The sequence below is a fragment of the Ornithodoros turicata genome, chromosome 8, assembly GCF_037126465.1.
Source record: "Ornithodoros turicata isolate Travis chromosome 8, ASM3712646v1, whole genome shotgun sequence".
NCBI lineage: Eukaryota > Metazoa > Arthropoda > Arachnida > Ixodida > Argasidae > Ornithodoros > Ornithodoros turicata.
This window is the reverse complement of record NC_088208.1, coordinates 35,530,829-35,548,243: the sequence shown is the minus strand read 5'-3', so window position 1 is coordinate 35,548,243 and position 17,415 is coordinate 35,530,829. Positions and strand designations below refer to the sequence as shown.

The following is a 17,415-nucleotide window of genomic DNA, read 5'->3' as shown; positions in this document are numbered from 1 at the left end:
TAGGGGCAAGGACTTTGCACATAATTCTTTGCATGAGATTGACCAACAGACACACGTGTCAATCGATACAAAGAGGACAAACAACAACACTGATATGTCACAATGGACATTGGCCGAGTTGTGTGTCGATCAGTTATCGATGATGGCACAGCACTTCAGCGCGTGCGGAAAAGTCCCGGTTTATCTGCCAGACACGTGAACGTTCTCGCATTGATCTGGCATATGTAAGTAGAATAAATTATCACCTCCTCAATTCAGATCTCTTGCCTGGGCATGGGAGGTGGGAAATTAAAGCAAATAGATAGAATACACACACAAATCCATTCGTTATTAGTAAATGCATGTTAGTTATATAAGTCAGACGGGAATCCACTTACTCGATAACTGGGCAAATCGCAGTTATGGCTGTGTGATATCTCACACAGAAGCAAACCCTTCAAGGATGGCAACTGCAGAAACACACTACACAGATCTATTCGCCACTTTTCGAAGCTTTTCTTGAGAGATCAAACGCTACAGTTCCATTTTCCAGACATCATTCAATCACCTATCATGCAGGCTTTAGGAATACCAAAGCTCGTGGCCATGTTTCGCATCCACGATTCCTGAAGCCTCCACCACACCGCTGCAGAGTGGTCTTACATGGACATCAGAGGACCGTGCTGATGTTTATTCATGAAGTAGCTCGGCCACTTTCTTGTCTTCCCTGCTTGCGACGCGAGCTACAGAAAGCGGTTACGCCACCACCACCACGGCCTGTCTTTCTGGCTACTAGCAAACTTGGAACTTTGTGGCTATACCCAAAAGGGCCCCTGCTGCTCCATTTCGTCTGAGTTTCGCCAATGTGGCAGTGACTATCAATCATATGCGTAACACTCTGTAGTGAGCATCACAGGTACTATTGTGTTGTATTTACAACTTGATGTTTTTTTTTATATAGCTGCTGGACATGCGCTGTTTTTCAAGGATGTACAGAAGGCTTTCATTGTCTAGTATTGTTGTTGAGGGCTGGACCAAGGTTCAAGAATCTTGTAGAAGCTAAATGAACGGTTGTCACGTTTCTCCAAAAGCTTTCTTCCATGTTTTTCAAGGGTTGGGCAGTGTGCATGATGACGTGATGCGCATCTTCAGGGACGTACCAAGTTCTGCAGAGTCGGGACTTGCTAGCTTCATTCTATGAAGTGCTCTTTTTGTATGTAGTTTTGTCCCATTCGGATCCCGTGAATAGCTGTTTGAAGAGATCTTTCGTGGCTTACGGGGATATTTATTGTCAGACCTGGATCTACTGTAAAAAGATAATCTACGTACTGTAAAGATGTCTTCCAGAGGTTTGTAGTGTGTTGGTGAATTGTGTTCTTCAGGTTGATTTTCCTGTCGCCCTTTGAGAACGGTATGGCATCAAGCTCGGTGTTCAGCAATGCTAGTGCCGTCACCTCTACTGGTACTGGTTTTTAGTGATCCTGTTAGGGATGTTTCACCCGGTGGTAAGCCAACGTTCCATATAGCGCTGTTCTGTAGTGCAAGACATGACAGTGAGTAGCATGTGCGTACTGAACAAATACTGGGTGCCGCAGTCTTGTTCCACATCAAGGAGCTTGCCACTGAGAATCTCACGGTTTACTGTGACAAATTCAAAGAAATAAGTAACTTTACTCCCTTATACCCTTATCTTTCCTTTGTTCTAATATGTATATCTCCCTTCGATTTATTTCAATTATTATGATTTTATATTATTTCATATCTTCAACTTATTGAGGATATAGCTTTCACATAGACGTAACAACTTAAGTACCTAAGAAATTTTTGAATTCGCATTGTGCCATGTTCTAAAAAAAACGGTATGTATGTCGCTGGGTGACAGAACTGACAGCAGCGAAAATATGTTTGTCTACTCCTTCGTTTATTCAGCTGTGACGTCGTCGTTACATAATCTTAGCTCTATATTAACACTCTTCAACACATCCTCAATATTTTACAAACAAGACGCCACTTGTCGGCCTTTGAGCCTCCCCTCTTGTGCATGACCCAGATGTCCTTAAAAGTCTGGTACTCAGCAAAAGATTCCATCAGTGCGTCGAATTGTTCTTCTTCGAACTTTTCTGACGGGTCCTCCACTTGTTGGTTGAGAGCCTCTTCGATGACAGCTTTAACTTGGGGAAGAGGAACAACATCCTCAGACGGAAGTCGCCCCTCTACATTCTTGACATCTTCTGAAATAGAGCAATCGTGTGTTCTCTATCTATAATAGTCACAAAGCCTTCGTGCACAACTTCGAGAGCAGTCTCTCTCCTAAGAGTGGTGGCATTCGCGGGGCAGCAAACGTCAGAAGTTCGGAAGTTCAAAGTCAATTCCAAATTTTACTTAACAGCAGTGATACGCTGAGGCAATATTAAGTACATGAGAAGGAGCCAGAAAGAAAAGTCTCCAGTTCATTTCAGTTAACTCAAGTCGTGAAACTTCCCTTGGTGTCATTTATTTTAGAGCGTTTGCGTTAGATCATTGCAAGATTACAAATCAAAATTTTCATTAGTTATCATTCACTTGAAATAAAAAAGTAAACAATAGTAATAAAATACTTATAGCAACATCTAATAATGATAATATTAATCCCGAACGTTACATTTTGTCATTACCGAGCGACATTAGTCAGCGAACAGTTATTTATTCACGATGGCTATATTTCAGACTACCGTCTATTATTTTCCTTGAATCTGCCTTATGAGAACAGCCACCAAATCCAGCAGTTACTAAAATTGAATTGAACTTATAAAAAGAAAAGGGAGCACACATTGCGCCGCATGCACATCCCAGGAATATATTAAAACATACACTCACCATCCTGTTCCGTTTGCGTCGTAGATTCACTGTAGATATTAAAAACAAAATATTATTCGCAAAAAACAAAACAAAGGCGGACGAGATTGTAACTTACACAGCAGGAGCAGCAGCACAGGGATTGTGGAGTGAGCCAAACAGAGCGAGCAGGGCAAGAGCGACGAGAACCTTCATGATGAAGATGTGCTATGTTGCTTCGGTGGTCTACGGAATCACTCTGCGTATTTGTCTCTTTGACTACCGGCTACCTCGCGTTTTATAGCCGCTACCGCGTTTTGGGTCTTTACGCGCCTGCCACTCTTAACTGATAAAGGCTCACTGAAAAACAAATGAGCGCACTCCGGAACGATGCGTTTCCACGCATAGTGACATAGTCACGCGCAAGAATGTCATATCGGGGAACTCCTAGAGTAAGGTGCGGTGTAAGCGATATACAAATTTGCAATGGAATATGAATATGTTATTCTTCCTGTTTTGGGGAAAACGAAGAAAATAAAACAGCTACAGGCGCATTCTCAGGTGTTTCGAGTTTCTAACCCGTAAATGCAGAACGAACGTAGCCGTTGTGAGGCAGTCACAGCAGAAGAAATTCAAAAATGGAGACTCTTCTTCCATACCAAGGAGCTTGTCGCGGATAACCTGACGGTTTACTATATGACAAGTTCAAAGAAACAAGTCCTTTTACTCATTTTGAAGCCGTTTTGACTTCTCGAATCTCAGAAAGGTAGCCTTCCGTGCACGTTTCCGAACGAGACAGCCGCTGTGAAAGCAGCACTTTTGCTTTGCATCCCGTATCTCGTGATTGCACAAGCTCTCTACTAATACATGCTACGTCGTATTATCTCTCCGATTTATTTTAATTGTTTTCTTTCCATGGTCATTTGGTTGTATTTTATTCAACAAAGCTTGAACATACACATAACTTAAGAACATATGAAACTTTTGAGTTCGCACTGTAACCATGTTCTAAAAATGACATGTCTCAGAGTGACAGAACTGACAACGGCGAAAATGTCAATTGTCTTTTTTCTTGGTTTATTTAGCTCTCACATCGTCGTTACATAGTCTTAGCATCATTCAACCAGAAACAGCTCCAGCAACTTTGGAAATAACGACAGCCGTTCCCACTTGTTTTGCGATTTTTTTAGCTCCCTTCTTGATCTGCTTCCACTTCTTCTTTAACCACCCGTACTCAGCAAGAGAATCCATCAGAGCCTCCAATTCTTCATCTTCGACCTGCTCGGACAGGTCCTTCACTTGTTTGTTGAGAGCCTCTTCGATGACAGCTTTAATTTCGGGAAGGAGAACAACATCCTCAGAAGGAAGTCGCCGCACTACATTTTCTAATACTTCAGCCAGGGCTGCTTCATTCTTGGCATGTTCTGAAATAAAGCAATCGTGTGTTCTCTATCTATGACAGTCACAATGCCTTCGTGCACAACTTCGAGGGCAGTGCCTCTCCTAAGAGTGGTGCATGCGCGGGGTAGCAAACGTGAGAAATTTGGTCGTTCAAAGCCAAATTCAAATTTTGTGTAATAGCACTAATACGCTTAGACAATATGAAGTGCATGAGGAGGAGCCAGAGGGAAGAGGGGATAGCCTTAAAGCTAAATTGATATACATATCTCCTTGTTGTGAAACTTTCCTCGATGCCCTTTGATCTGGAGCCTTTCTTTTAGACGATTGCAAGATTACAAATCAAACTTTTCATTAGTTGTCATTTTCTTGAAATTAAAAAAAAATACACGTCAATAATAATAGTTCATAGTAATCATGATCATCTCGAACCGTTATTTCGCATACTACCATTTATTATTACTTGAATCTGCCTGGTGAGAACAAACATAAAATCGGGCAGTTATTTACACTGACTTTGATTCAGAGAAGGAGAAAAAAAGAAGAAGGAGCACACATTGCGCCGCGCGCACTGCCCAGCAATACATAAATTAAAACATACACTCACCATCCTGCTCTGTTTGTGTGGTAGATTCCCTGTAAATATCGAAAACAAGATATCATTCGAAAGTCAGTTGATGCAAAAGAAGAAGAAGAGGAAAAAAATGAGGCGGACGAGAATGTAACTTACACAGCAGGAGCAGCTGCACATAGATTGTGGAGAGAGCCAAACACAGCGAGCAGTGCAAAAGCGACGAGGACCTTCATAGTGGAGTAGCGCTAGGTTGCCTTCGAGGTTCTACTGAATCACTCTTCGCATTTGTCTCTTTGGCTTCGAACAGCTCGCGTTTTATACCCGCTGCCTTAATAGTCTGGGTTTTTACGCGTCTGTCACTCTTAACTGATAAAACCTTACTGGAAAGGAACGGGCGCACTCGGGGAAAATACGTTTCCGCACACATACTGATAATGAAACGTGGGATGCTCGTATCGGAACCACTTAGAACTGAGGTTCACTTCTTTACAGTGAGGTTACAGCTGAAAGAGGTGACAAGTGATGAAACAGAGGCAATAAGTACTCGGGTTGGGTAAATACAATGAGGAAGCATGATCTGTAGATTCCAAACCTGCAGGGTATAGAAGTCCGGTACAGTGTTGCCGACTGGAATATAGCTAGGGGACTACGGGAAACTATAAATTAAGCACAGGCCTGGTACTAGGGTCTAGTGAGGGAAGACGTAAAACAGGTCCTGATCTGTCTGATATCCTTATTTATTTCTGAGTTCCGAGCTATTAATTTGTATGTCAAATCGTTTGTATGCCAGAGAAATTGCCAATTTGAGGTCAGTGACCTTTAGTTTAGAGTCCTAGACACACTTCACGAAGAACTTCACCGACAGTTGCATCGAAAGCACGCAAAATGAAGAGAAAGCATCCGGAGTCGCCTCCCATATCAGTGCTTCGTCTGCATGATTCGCATTAAATGGTATATAATATACTGCTTTCTCTTGGTGCCTTTTGCGCTTGTGCCTTATCCAGAGTCCCTGCAGAATCGGGGGGGGGGGGGAGGGCTCCACACATGACTTTCGCTGCGCTGTTTGCACGCATTATACCCAACTCCGCAATGGCACGTCCGCATCAGCATTTGTCATCTCCGACGAAGGCGTAGTTCCAGGACAGTCGTATTTGGCATTGCACATCATCCATAGCTGCGGAACTCTACGCCATACTTTTCTTTTTGCAGCACATCGTTCCATTCCCCCCCCCCCCCCCCCCCGGAATTGGGTAGTCTTTACTGATTCAGCATCTGCGCTGCAAGCAATTGAAAATTCTGGCATCCGAGGCTTCTCCGCACCGTTGGTTATGGATGTGTTAACCGCTTACAAACTTGTCTACGAAGCAGGGCATACGCTCGCTCTATAATGGGTTCCCGCCCATTGCGATGTCGAAGGCAATGAACTGGCTGACAGTGCCGCCGAAGCAGCTCTCTCGTCTCGGACACGGACGCGTATTGCGCTGCTGAGAGGCGATCGGCGGTCCATACTTCGAGGTCTTGTGACTCGTCTGGCTACCCGCCAACGGACCGCCGACGTACTACCCCCCTGCCAAGCTGAGCAGAGTTGACCCAGCGCTCGCTTTCCGCTTGCCAGCACATATCTCTCGTCAAGACTCCGCATTAGTTAATCGAATGCGCCTCGACGTGGCCTTCACCGCTCAATGACGCTACCGCTTGAGACAAGTTAACTCTTCCCATTGCAGTGACTGCGGTGCTGTTGAAGATCTCGAGCACATTCTTCTCTATTGCCCACACTACCACCCTTCCCGCTCCGTACTCTCCGCCTCCTTCAACGAGCTAGACTCCAGTCCCTTCTCCCTCACAAAATTCCTTGGCCCCTGGACGCATCCAGCAGCTCACTAACGCTCTGCCTTCAAGGCTCTCTCCGCCTTTTTGGACGCCACAGGACTTCGATCCTCATTGTAACGGGACCCATTCCTTCATTCCCCGCTCACCTTCAGCAATGGCGTAGAATATCGCCCCCGGCGAAGAAACTCCCCAGCCATCATCCTGAAATAAAGTTGTTGTTTGTACCCAAGGTTGTGTGCATCTGCCTCTCGATGTACCTAAGTGTCTTGAGTTCTGCGTGCGTGTCCTGTCGGCCACTCTCTAATATCCCGGTAGGCTTCATTACTTTCAGAAAGGTGTGGGGTACGAACTATTGACTCCGTACAGCCTCAGTAGTTGCTACTGTGTCGGGCTACCAAGGTCCATGTGCGTGGCAGCTTAAATGATACCCGGAGAAGGAGCGTTTAGAGTTCAAGGGAGAAAGACCAGGATGGATGCAACATGCGTATATGATGTAACACCGCATACCTGTCCTACAACTGTTTTATTGAAAAAAAAAAGGAAAAAGAAAACATGTGTAAAAGCACTAGTCAGGTGTTTATTTATCTGCGAATTGAGTACTGCATTGTCTTTGGTGCGACTGCCCTAGACATGCCATGCCACGAGGTCTTCTTCCCACGTATATACCCGTGCCTATTTTTTTATTTTTTTATTTTTTGGAAAGCGGCCAGCACAGACCAAGCAGTTGATTAATCCTGTCAGCGAGACGGACGAGGCCGGTGCAAAGAAAGGTGCTGGGGCTCACTTCCCATGAGGAGTAGACTAGACATGAAGCGTGGGCTGGTTCGCCAATATGCATAACTGACATCAGTTCCCGGAACTTAAGGTCTAAAAGAGCGAGCATGCAGGAGCTCATTGTCCGAGCATTGGTCGTGTAAATAACCCATAAACGGTTGTCATTGTTTTCCGAGATAGACACCTTCCTGTCCATCTAGCTTCGAGTCGGACCCTGAATTACGATACTAAGACACTAAGATTTCAGTTTCATTTCTTCGTTTCTCATGGGGCCTCTTCATAGGGCCTTTACCCGTTTCTTACCTAAACGTTCATTAGTAGAAATGAAATGAATGATTTTAGCGTTGTTTTGTTAATGGATTGTCATCTGACACAGGTCTATGAGGTTACTATGCTGGTCGCATCCAGGGTTGAACAAGCGAAAAAAATGGCCTAACTGACAAAAAAGTCACGAGTTCTTGAGACACGGCTGATGTAGGGACAAGGACTTTGCACAGATTTCTCTGCATGAGACTGACCCACAGACACACGTGTCAATCGATACAAAGATGACAAACACCGACACTGATATTTCGCAAGAGATATCGGCCAAGTTCTGCGTTGATCAGTTATCGTTGATGGCACAACACTACACCGCGTGCGGAAAAATCCTGTTTTATCTGCCCGACACGTGAACGTTCTCGCATTGGACTGGCATATGTAACTAGAATAAATTATCACCTTTCCGATTTTGTACGTGGGCATGGGGGATGGGAAATTGAAGCAAATAGATAGTTACGTAAGTCAGACGGGGATCCACTCACTCGATAACAGGCAAATCGCATTTGAGGCTCTCTCTATATCTTTGTTTTTATATCCATGATATCACATACCGAAACCTTTCAAGGTTGGTAAGGCAGAATTATTAGCGACTTTTCGAAGCTTTTATTTGCAGGTCAAACACTGCCGTTTCATTCTCCAGGAACCATTCAATCGCCTATTCAGGAGGTTTAGGGGTACCGACGCTCGGGACCTTGTTTCCCATCAACGATTCCTGAAGCCCCCCCCCCCCCCCCACAGACACACACACGCACCGCTCCAAAGTCGTCTTCCATGGAGATCAGCGGACTGTGCTGTTTTTTTTTTTTTTTTTTTTGCTTGAAGCAGCTCGGCCACTTTCTTGTCTTCCCTGCTTGCGACGCGAGCTACACCCAGCGGTTACACCACTAACAACACCACTTCCTGTCTTTCTGGGTACTAGCTAACTGGGCAGGACTTGGAACTTTGTGGCTATACCCAAAAGGGCTCTTCTGCTCTATTTCTTCTGAGTTTCGCCAATGTGGCTTTCACTCATTTTGAAATCGTTTAGACAGCTCGAACCTCGGAAAGATCGCTTTCCGCATGCACGTTTCCGAACGAGACAACCCCAGTGAAAGCAGCACTTTTGCTATGCATCCCCACCGACGATAGTCCGCGGAGTTTCCGCATGGTGACGACACTATTCTACATATCTGGTGTAATAATATATTAATAATAGGGAGTATATTTACACGTAAGGTGAATCAGCCTATTTGTGTGACGACACGTTGCACGTGCCGCAGGGTAAGATTGCGGGTAATATCGACCACCTGGGGTTGTTTTGACGTTCGCCGGAAATCTTCGACACACAGTGCGGGAAGCGATGTTTTACGTATCTCGTAGTTGCACAATATCTGTACTAATGTACGCTATTATAGCTCCGATTTACTTTAATGATTTCCTTTCCATTTTATTTTGTTTTATTTTATTCAAGGTAGAGCTTGAAGATACACATAACTTAAAAACATAATGATGATAAAATAATAATAGTAGAAGTCGTTTTTTCCGCGTGGAAAATATTTTCGCGTTTTCGAACAAAGCTGGTTTGACGAGTGAATCGCGAGAACTTAAATTCGCGACACAGGTTTCCGGGAGTGCTTTGCTCTTGCATGTCGTGCCGCCGTCAATACTTGGGCGTATTTCGGCACGTACTAAGACATCCGTTGCTCAAGGGGATGGCCGCGTTCTAGGTCAATCCTTTTCTCCTCCTCACAGACATGGGAGGAAAGGCCCTGTACAATGGCCTTTAGGGACCCTGCAGGAGGCCCTAGTACCGACAGTGTGCAGGTCTAGCAGTTCATTTTAGCTGCTCTCATTCATTATCACTCAGGGCACTGAACAGTTCGGTTGAGATGTCGTACTATCACACAAGCTGGTTTTTGAGAATGCGGAGAAGGACATGTTGCGGCTTGGTGGTATAGCGGTATATATATGTACAGCGCAATGCGTTTGTAGGAGTAACAAAAGAGTGATCAATTTCCATTTCTTTACATCTTGCCTGGTGGGATAAAACAATCTTCTGCGGCTTGCTTAAACTGCCTACGCTGCATGAAGTAGAAAGGGTCAAGGTAGTCACCGTATAGCGTCGAAGGCCGCACGATTTTTGCCCTCACATGGCCAGAGTTATTGCGCGGGAACTTAAATTCGCGATTTTGGAGGAATGCGCAAAAAAACAGAAACAAAAAAGAACGCTTCTACAGTAAGTAAAATAATAATAATAATACATAAAAACAAGATAATAATACAAAAATTGAATTCGCACTGTAACAATGTTGTAAAAATGGCAGGTCTCGGAGTGACAGAACTGACAACAGCCAAAATTTGTTTGTCTCTTTATTCGTTTATTTAGCCTCTGACATCGTCGTTACATAGTCTTAGCATCATTCAACCAGCAATAGCTCCAGCAACTTTAGAAACAACGACAGACGTTGCCACTTGTTTTGCGACTTTTTTAGCTCCCTTCTTGATCTGCTTCCACTTCTTCTTTAACCACCCGTACTCAGCAAGAGAATCCATCAGAGCCTCCAATTCTTCATCTTCGACCTGCTCGGACAGGTCCTTCACTTGTTTGTTGAGAGCCTCTTCGATGACAGCTTTAACTTCGGCAGGAAGAATAACATCCTCAGACGGAAGTCGCCGCCTTACATTTTCCAATACTTCAGCCAGGGCTGCTTCATTTTTGACATCTTCTGAAATAGAGCAAACATGTGTTTTCTATCTATGGCAGTCACAATGCCTTTGTGAACAACTTCGAGAGCAGTGCTTTCCTAAAAGTGGTGGCATTCACGGGGTAGCAAACGTGAGAAGTTTGGCTGTTCAAAGTCAAATTCAAATTTTTTGTAATAACAGTAATACGCTTATACAATATTAAGTACATGAGAAAGACGGGGTTAGCTTTAAAGATAAAATGGAAATACATATTTCTAAGTTGTGAATACACACACATATAAATGGGATGATGTGAAAATTGTGAAACTTTCCTAGCTGCCCTTTATTTTAGAGCTTTTGTTTTCGATCATTGCAAGATTAGAAATCAAACTTTTTATTAGTTGTCGTTCCCTTCCAATTAAAACAAAAATACCCGTAAATGGTAACATTTAATAGTAGTCATGATCATCTCGAACCGCTATTTATTTACAATGGGTGTGTCGCGTACTACCATCTATTATTCCTTGAATCCGCCTAATAAGAACAAACACAAAATCAAGCAGTTATTCAAATTGAATTTCACTGAGAGTGAAGAAAAAAAAAAGAAGCACACTTGGCTCCGCATGCACTGCCCAGAAATATATTACAACATACACTCACCATCCTGTTCCGTTTGTGTGGTAGATTCACTGTAAATATCAAAAACGAAGTATTATTCGCAAGTCGGTAGATGAAAAAGAAGAGGAAGAAGAAGAAAAAAAAGACGCGGACGAGAATGTAACTTACACAGCAGGAGCAGCTGCACAGGGGGTGTGGAAAGAGCCAAACACGGCCAACAGTGCAAAGGCGACGAGAACCTTCATGGTGAAGTTGTGCTAGGGTGCTTCGAGCTACTACCGAATCACTCTGCTTATTTTTCTCGGCCACCTCGCGTTTTATAGCCGCTGCCTTAATTGTTTGGGTTTTTACGCGTCGGCCACTCTTAACAGATAAAGCCGTCCTGAAAACGAATGAGCGCGCTTTGGGGAAATGCGTTACCACACACATACTGATAATGACGAGTGAGAAGCTCATATCGGAACCACTTACAACATACCCTTCTCAGTGAGGTTACAGCTGAAAGAGGTGACAAGTGGGGAAGTAGAGGCAAGAAGTACTTGGGTTGGGGGTAAATACATAAGGAAACATGAGCTGTAGATTCCAGACCTGAGGGGATAGAAGTCTGTTATAGTGTTGCCGACTCGAATATAGCTATAGGGGACTACGGGAAACTATAAATTAAGCAAAGGCCTGGTACTATGGGGGTCGAGTGAGAGAAGGCGCAAAACAGGTTCCGATTTGTCGGATATTCTCACTGATTTCTGGGCTTCGAGCTATTAATTTGTATGCCAATAGTTTGTATGCTAGGAAAATTGCCAATTTGACGTCAGTGCCATTTATTTTAGAACGCTAGACCCACTTCAGGGAGAGCAGTACCGACAGAGCGAGTGTTTGGGCTGGTTGGTACATGTTTCAATTAAAAAGAATTTTAAAAAAACAGTGCTGGGTAGGACAAGGACGACGAATAAAAACGACAAGGACCGGCACGGAAACTGTACCGGCACTGTACCGACAGTTGCGTGGAAAGTGCACAAAATCAACAGGAAGCATCGGATTACGACGTCACCACCCAGATCAGTGCCTCGTGTACATTATTGGCTTTATACTGCAGTTAAATGGTATAATATTCTGCTTTCTTTTGATGTCCTGTACGCTTGTCCCTTATCTGTGAAATAGAGTCCCTGCAGAATGGGGTGCTCCAGACACGACTTTCACTGCGCTTTTTGCACGGATTTTCCCGTAAGCCTTCAGAATGTGTTGATGCGTTGACGGATTATACCCAAGGCTGTGTGTGTCAGTCTGTTGACGTACCTAAGTGCTGTGAATTCTGCGCGCGTGTCCTATCGGCCACTCTTTCATATCCTGGTAGGTTTCATTACTTTCAGAAGTGTGTGGGGGGGGGGGGAGACCCACTATTGACTCTGTGCAGCGTCAGTGGTTGCTGCTGTGTTGGGCTACCAAGGTCCATGTACGTGGCAGCTTAAATCATACGCGGAGAAAGGAAGTCCTGTTTACAGTTCAAGAGAGAAAGAGCAGGTTCGAAGAAGTTTGGAGACATATTGGAGACACAAAAACTCACAACACTAAAGAAAGGCGTGAGAACACGCCAAGGCCGCGTTTCCACGGGAACCAGAGAAAAGGTTCCCGGAGAAAATGTACCCGGAGGAAACGTCCCCAGATGAAAAGCCCACTCAAATGTCCGCCCCATGGAGTTAAATAGTTTATCGCTCGTAACACGAACCAGTGACTGTTAGTGCACAAATTTTCCTGTCATTTTTTATTGTTCACATGCTCGTGTAGCTATGGGGCTGATTAGAGGAGTTCTGCAGGAATGTATGTGATTATGATTTGGATTTTTTTGGCGCAAAAGCTACTAGGGCTCCTGCAGGAATGTAGTAGGAAGTAGGTAGTAGGAAGTATCAGGAAGTAGTTTAAAGAAAATAGAGAGAGAAACCAAAAAAAGCAACATGCAAGTTTCAGCTACCGAGCAAAGAAAGGGGAATGTGTTTGCGACGACTACCTCGGCACTCAGGAACCCAACACCATGCATGTTTTCATGATTTGCTAACCTGCAACATAAAAGACACGGACAAAGTAGGTTAGGAACATGAACGAGACGTAGACCTGCATGTTCATTCATGGTCCTAATTTACTTTGTCCGTGTCTTTTATGCCACATATTAGTCAGTCTTGAACCGTTACCAACTACTCCGCTTTGTCCCTCTAATATTTTTATGATTCTGACTTAAACGTACATTTTAAACTTTCGATTTTCAAAGCGGAGTAATTGGTAAAGATTCACGATTTACTACTATGCAGCATAGAAGACACAGACAAAGTAAGTTTGGAACATGAAAGAACATGCTGGTCTCCGTCTCGTTCATAGTTCAATGATTTTAAACTTTATTTCAGCGTCATCTATCGGATCGGACGCATGTTCGCTTCCTAGTTCTAGCTGTGAGCTCTATCCGCTGAGCCAACAGCCAGATAGCCAAGGACTCCTGTCAACAACAACATAGATGATTGGATGATGATTGTGATGTGGGATGTTTCCCTGCGTTGAGTGCAGGACCCTACCCATTCCAAAAAGATTCACATGAAAGTGTGGCGAGCGAAGGAAGGAGGCCACCGGCCTCCTTCAAGGACCCCTGTCAGGTCCATTGGCCATTACCACAAAGAACATCCTGGGTCGTCCTGAAATTCGTGGATGAGCTCTGACGTGCGTCGTCCGAAACCCATGTGCAGGTCATATATCGAGGGCAGAAGGCACATATTTTTCCTATATTGTCTCGGTAATTCTGGTATAAACGACTTGTTGTTTTAACGAGTATGGCACTCATAGGATTGATGTGAGGACGGAATGATTCCCGAGTAGAATTACCATAGTACGAGGACGTGACATTGTGTGTATTGGGTGCCGTGCTTTCATAGCCTTCTACTTTATAACATCTTATTCATAGATATCATAGATATCCTTATAGATATGCAATATCATAAGAGATAACTGTTCATAATTGCATGCATATTTCAGGAACTTTTTTTTCACAATTATGGGCTCTTTGGTGAATGCACTGCGTACGCGGTATTAAAAGCTGTGTTGCCAACAAGCGCAAACTAATAAAAGCGTAAGCAAGAAGCAATCTTTGCGGGATGCGCTTTTGAGGAGACCTTTTTCCAGTGGACCTTTTCTCCAACACCACGTTTCCATATGCGGAAAAACCGCGCGGTAACGCGTATGCGGAGCAGAAAATTCTTGCGGGAGAAGCAGCCTCCACGTTCCGGGTTTCGTCATGCTCTTGTGTGCTTCCGGCCACCCACGCAGTCTGCAGCCCACTGACAGCGTCGTGAACGTCGATATCTTCAGAGCCGCGCAGACCGCAGGCGATAGCGGCTGCTGGGCGGCAAGCATTCTGTCATGCTTCCCAGCGGCAGCTCGCAGGCGGTTTCCGCACATGTGTACCGCATATGAAAGCGGGCCCTTCCACAACATGCGTATATGACGTAACACCGCGTAGCCGTACTGCAAAACAGTTTTATTGATAATAAAGGATGTGTCAAAGCACTAGTCAGGAGTTTATTTATCAGCGAATTGAATTCTGTATTGTCTTTGGTGCGACTCCCCCTAGACTCGCCATGCCACAAGGTCTCCTTCGCACGTATATACCTGAGCCTATTTTGGGGGAAAGCGGGCCAGCAAAGACTAAGCCGTTGATTAATCACGCCAGCGAGACGGACGTGACCGGTGCAAACAAAGGTGCTGTGGCCCCACTTTCCATCAGGAGTGGACGGGACCTGAAGCGTGGGATGGTTCGACAATATGTATAACTGACATTACTTCCCGGAATGCGAGGTTCAAAAGAGCAAAGCTGCAGGAGCTCGATGTCCGAGGCATTGGTCATGCAATACAGTGAACCCTCGTTAATATGACCCTCGATAATCTGACATACGCGCTTTACGACCATACTTCTGGGCAACAATGCAGTGAAACCTCTGCAAACCTCTCCCGCCTCCCTCCCCCCCCCCCCCCCGTTAATATAACAATTCCGCATTATGACCAAAATTTTCGGGAACGGCCATGGTCATAATAACGAGGGTTCACTGTAAACGATTAACGGTTTTCATTGGTAGACGAGGTGGTCGCGAGGCGTGGTCGAGGTGGTCGAGGTTAATCGCTTCATTGTCGTTACGGTCGTTACAAGCTAACGAGTGGCGGGAAATTCAAAAAGGTGGGCATGTGACACATTGCGCATGACGTGTACCACGGCCTTCACGTATCGCGCGAAGAGCGCTGTGCACGTGTTTTATCACGTGCCCACCTTTTTAAATTTCCCGTCCGCCTTTTTGAATTTCCCGCCACTCGTTAGCTTGTAACGACCGTAACGAAGATGAAGCGATTAAGCCCCCAGCTTAGACTCGGACCCTGGATCGGAACACCTTCTAAGATTTGACTTTCATTATGTTCCATTTGGAGCCATTTTCACAGGGCCTTTACACATTTCTGATCTAAACGTTGTTTAGTAAAAATTATTCGAATAAATTTAGCACGTATTTGTTAGTGGACTGTTATCTGACACATATCTAGGAGGTTACTATGCTGGTCGCATCTAGGGTAGAACAAGCGATAAAAATGGCCTAACTGATAAAAAAGCCATGGGTACTTGAGACACGTCTGATGTAGGGACGAGGACTTTGCACGTAATTCTCTGCATGAGATTGACCCACAGACACACGTGTCAATCGATACAAAGAAAACGCTTATGTATCACAATGATTGTTGGCAGAGTTGTGAAGCGTCGATCAGTCAACGACGACTACGTGATGCACAGCACTTCAGTGCATGCGGAAAAACCCTGTTTTATCTGTCCAACACGTGGACGGACTCGCATTGAAGTCGCATATGTAAGTAGTTGAAATTATCACCTCCACAAATCACATTTTTTGCCTGGGCGCGGAGGATGGGAAACTAAAGCAAGTAGAAAGATAGTGCACACACACACACACACACACACAAAATGCATTGTATGTCAATTCCATATGGCAGACGGGAATCCAGCCACGAGGTAACTGCGCAAGAAAAATCGTAGTTATGGCTCCCTATATGTCTTTTGCATTTATATCCGTGATATCGCACAGAGAAATACCCCCCTCCCCTCCGCAAGGATGTCAAGTGCAGCAACACACTAAACAGACCTGTAGGCCACTTTTCGAAGCTTTTATTTCTCCTAATTTTTTTTTTTTTGTCAACATCAACATCAACATCGAAGCTTTTATTTACAGATCAGGAACTGCAGCCTCATGCTCCTGAAATCATTCATGCATTCATTACAGAGGCTTTAGGAATAGCTACGCTCGGGACCATGTTTCCAGTCCACGATTCCCGAACCCCCTGCTCCCTGCAGTGTCGTCTTCCATGGACATCAGCAGACCATGATGGTTTTTGTTCTTGAAGGGGCTCAGCCTCTGTCTTTTTCTTCCCTGCTTGCGAGCTATGGCAAGCGGTTACACCACCAACGTCACACTTCTTGTCTTTCTGGCTTGCTAGGTCAACTACTAGGTCACCACCACATTGTTGTCTTCACTGCACGTGTAGCTCACTCGTTTGTACAGGGTGATTCTTCGGAAGCTGCTTGATCCGCGGGAAGCGGACGCTCCTTGTACAGGGAAAAGACTTTCCAGGGTTGTCGAGCGCTGGGCATGTATACATGTTGTTGCTGAAAGGAGGGGATGTCTTTTGGCCAGTCACGGTGGTGGTAACACCTTCACGCAAACATACATCATCCATACGTCTTTTCTATACTGGTATCTCTCTCGTCATTCTTTATGCTGCGCTAGCTCTAAAGTATGCTGACAGCTTCTTGTGCTGGCAGCGTTCAGGAACCGCCGTATCTCATACATTCTGAAAAGAATAATGAGAACAGACAAATAAAGATGACAAGTAGATACCATATATGGACATCGATAGGGTAGCGTTTTGTATACCGAGAACTAATATATATAACATGACATATTAAGTTGTGTTCGGAGATAAACCAATATCAGGTAGTGCACAACTATGGTGTGCATTCATACAGGCAGAGAAGATTACTTTTTCAAAAGATTAAAAAAGCTCACCGTTCGCACGCACTCTGCGTTGTTGACTCACTGTAAGTAAATTCCGTAAAATTGGGCATACGTTTAAACCCTGGTGTTAATTTGAGTTCCAAGAAAAGAACGGATGTTCCATTCGCGTAGCAAAGACAGCTACGCAGTATCCGGGGAGAAAATAGACAGTACACAAAAGATAAAGAAAAAAGATAACAACAGACAGGCCACAGCTGCAAAGCCGTGCAGTAAGACAGCGCGGAGGACCTCCATTCGGAAATAACGTTGTGAACACGCTGTACACTGCAACGAAATGCGCTCTGAGAACTGACACAGACACACAGTGTCAGTTTGTGTCCCTACTTCTATCCCCGAGGAATT

General features: G+C 44.6%; 3 protein-coding genes and 1 long non-coding RNA gene across 6 annotated transcripts; all 4 read right to left on the bottom strand.

Moving 5' to 3' along the window:
* Positions 1–1,879: 1,879 nt before the first annotated feature.
* On the bottom strand, positions 1,880–3,118 carry LOC135367130 (uncharacterized). 2 transcript variants are annotated; one of them, XM_064600245.1, is made up of 3 exons: positions 2,933–3,118; positions 2,836–2,864; positions 1,880–2,207 (listed from the first exon to the last, which is right to left on the bottom strand). In XM_064600245.1, the coding sequence occupies exons 1-3, from the start codon at positions 3,007–3,009 to the stop codon at positions 1,954–1,956; spliced, it is 360 nt and encodes a 119-aa protein (XP_064456315.1). In that variant the 5' UTR covers positions 3,010–3,118; the 3' UTR covers positions 1,880–1,953. The 2 variants fall into 2 exon arrangements, with proteins under 2 accessions (XP_064456315.1, XP_064456314.1); XM_064600244.1 differs by having other exon boundaries at positions 1,880–2,210; positions 2,933–3,112.
* Positions 3,119–3,849: 731 nt separating this feature from the next.
* Positions 3,850–5,062, bottom strand: LOC135367129 (uncharacterized). The gene is made up of 3 exons (XM_064600243.1): positions 4,922–5,062; positions 4,799–4,827; positions 3,850–4,217 (listed from the first exon to the last, which is right to left on the bottom strand). Exons 1-3 carry the CDS (start codon positions 4,996–4,998, stop codon positions 3,913–3,915), a joined length of 411 nt encoding a protein of 136 aa, XP_064456313.1. The 5' UTR covers positions 4,999–5,062; the 3' UTR covers positions 3,850–3,912.
* A 4,966-nt stretch (positions 5,063–10,028) lies between these two features.
* Positions 10,029–11,273, bottom strand: LOC135367127 (uncharacterized). 2 transcript variants are annotated; one of them, XM_064600242.1, is made up of 3 exons: positions 11,141–11,273; positions 11,015–11,043; positions 10,029–10,392 (listed from the first exon to the last, which is right to left on the bottom strand). In XM_064600242.1, the coding sequence occupies exons 1-3, from the start codon at positions 11,215–11,217 to the stop codon at positions 10,091–10,093; spliced, it is 408 nt and encodes a 135-aa protein (XP_064456312.1). In that variant the 5' UTR covers positions 11,218–11,273; the 3' UTR covers positions 10,029–10,090. The 2 variants fall into 2 exon arrangements, with proteins under 2 accessions (XP_064456312.1, XP_064456311.1); XM_064600241.1 differs by having other exon boundaries at positions 10,029–10,395; positions 11,141–11,271.
* Positions 11,274–16,149: 4,876 nt separating this feature from the next.
* On the bottom strand, positions 16,150–17,415 carry LOC135367126 (uncharacterized). The gene is made up of 2 exons (XR_010414373.1): positions 17,065–17,415; positions 16,150–16,849 (listed from the first exon to the last, which is right to left on the bottom strand). It is a non-coding gene; the product is annotated as an uncharacterized LOC135367126 (long non-coding RNA).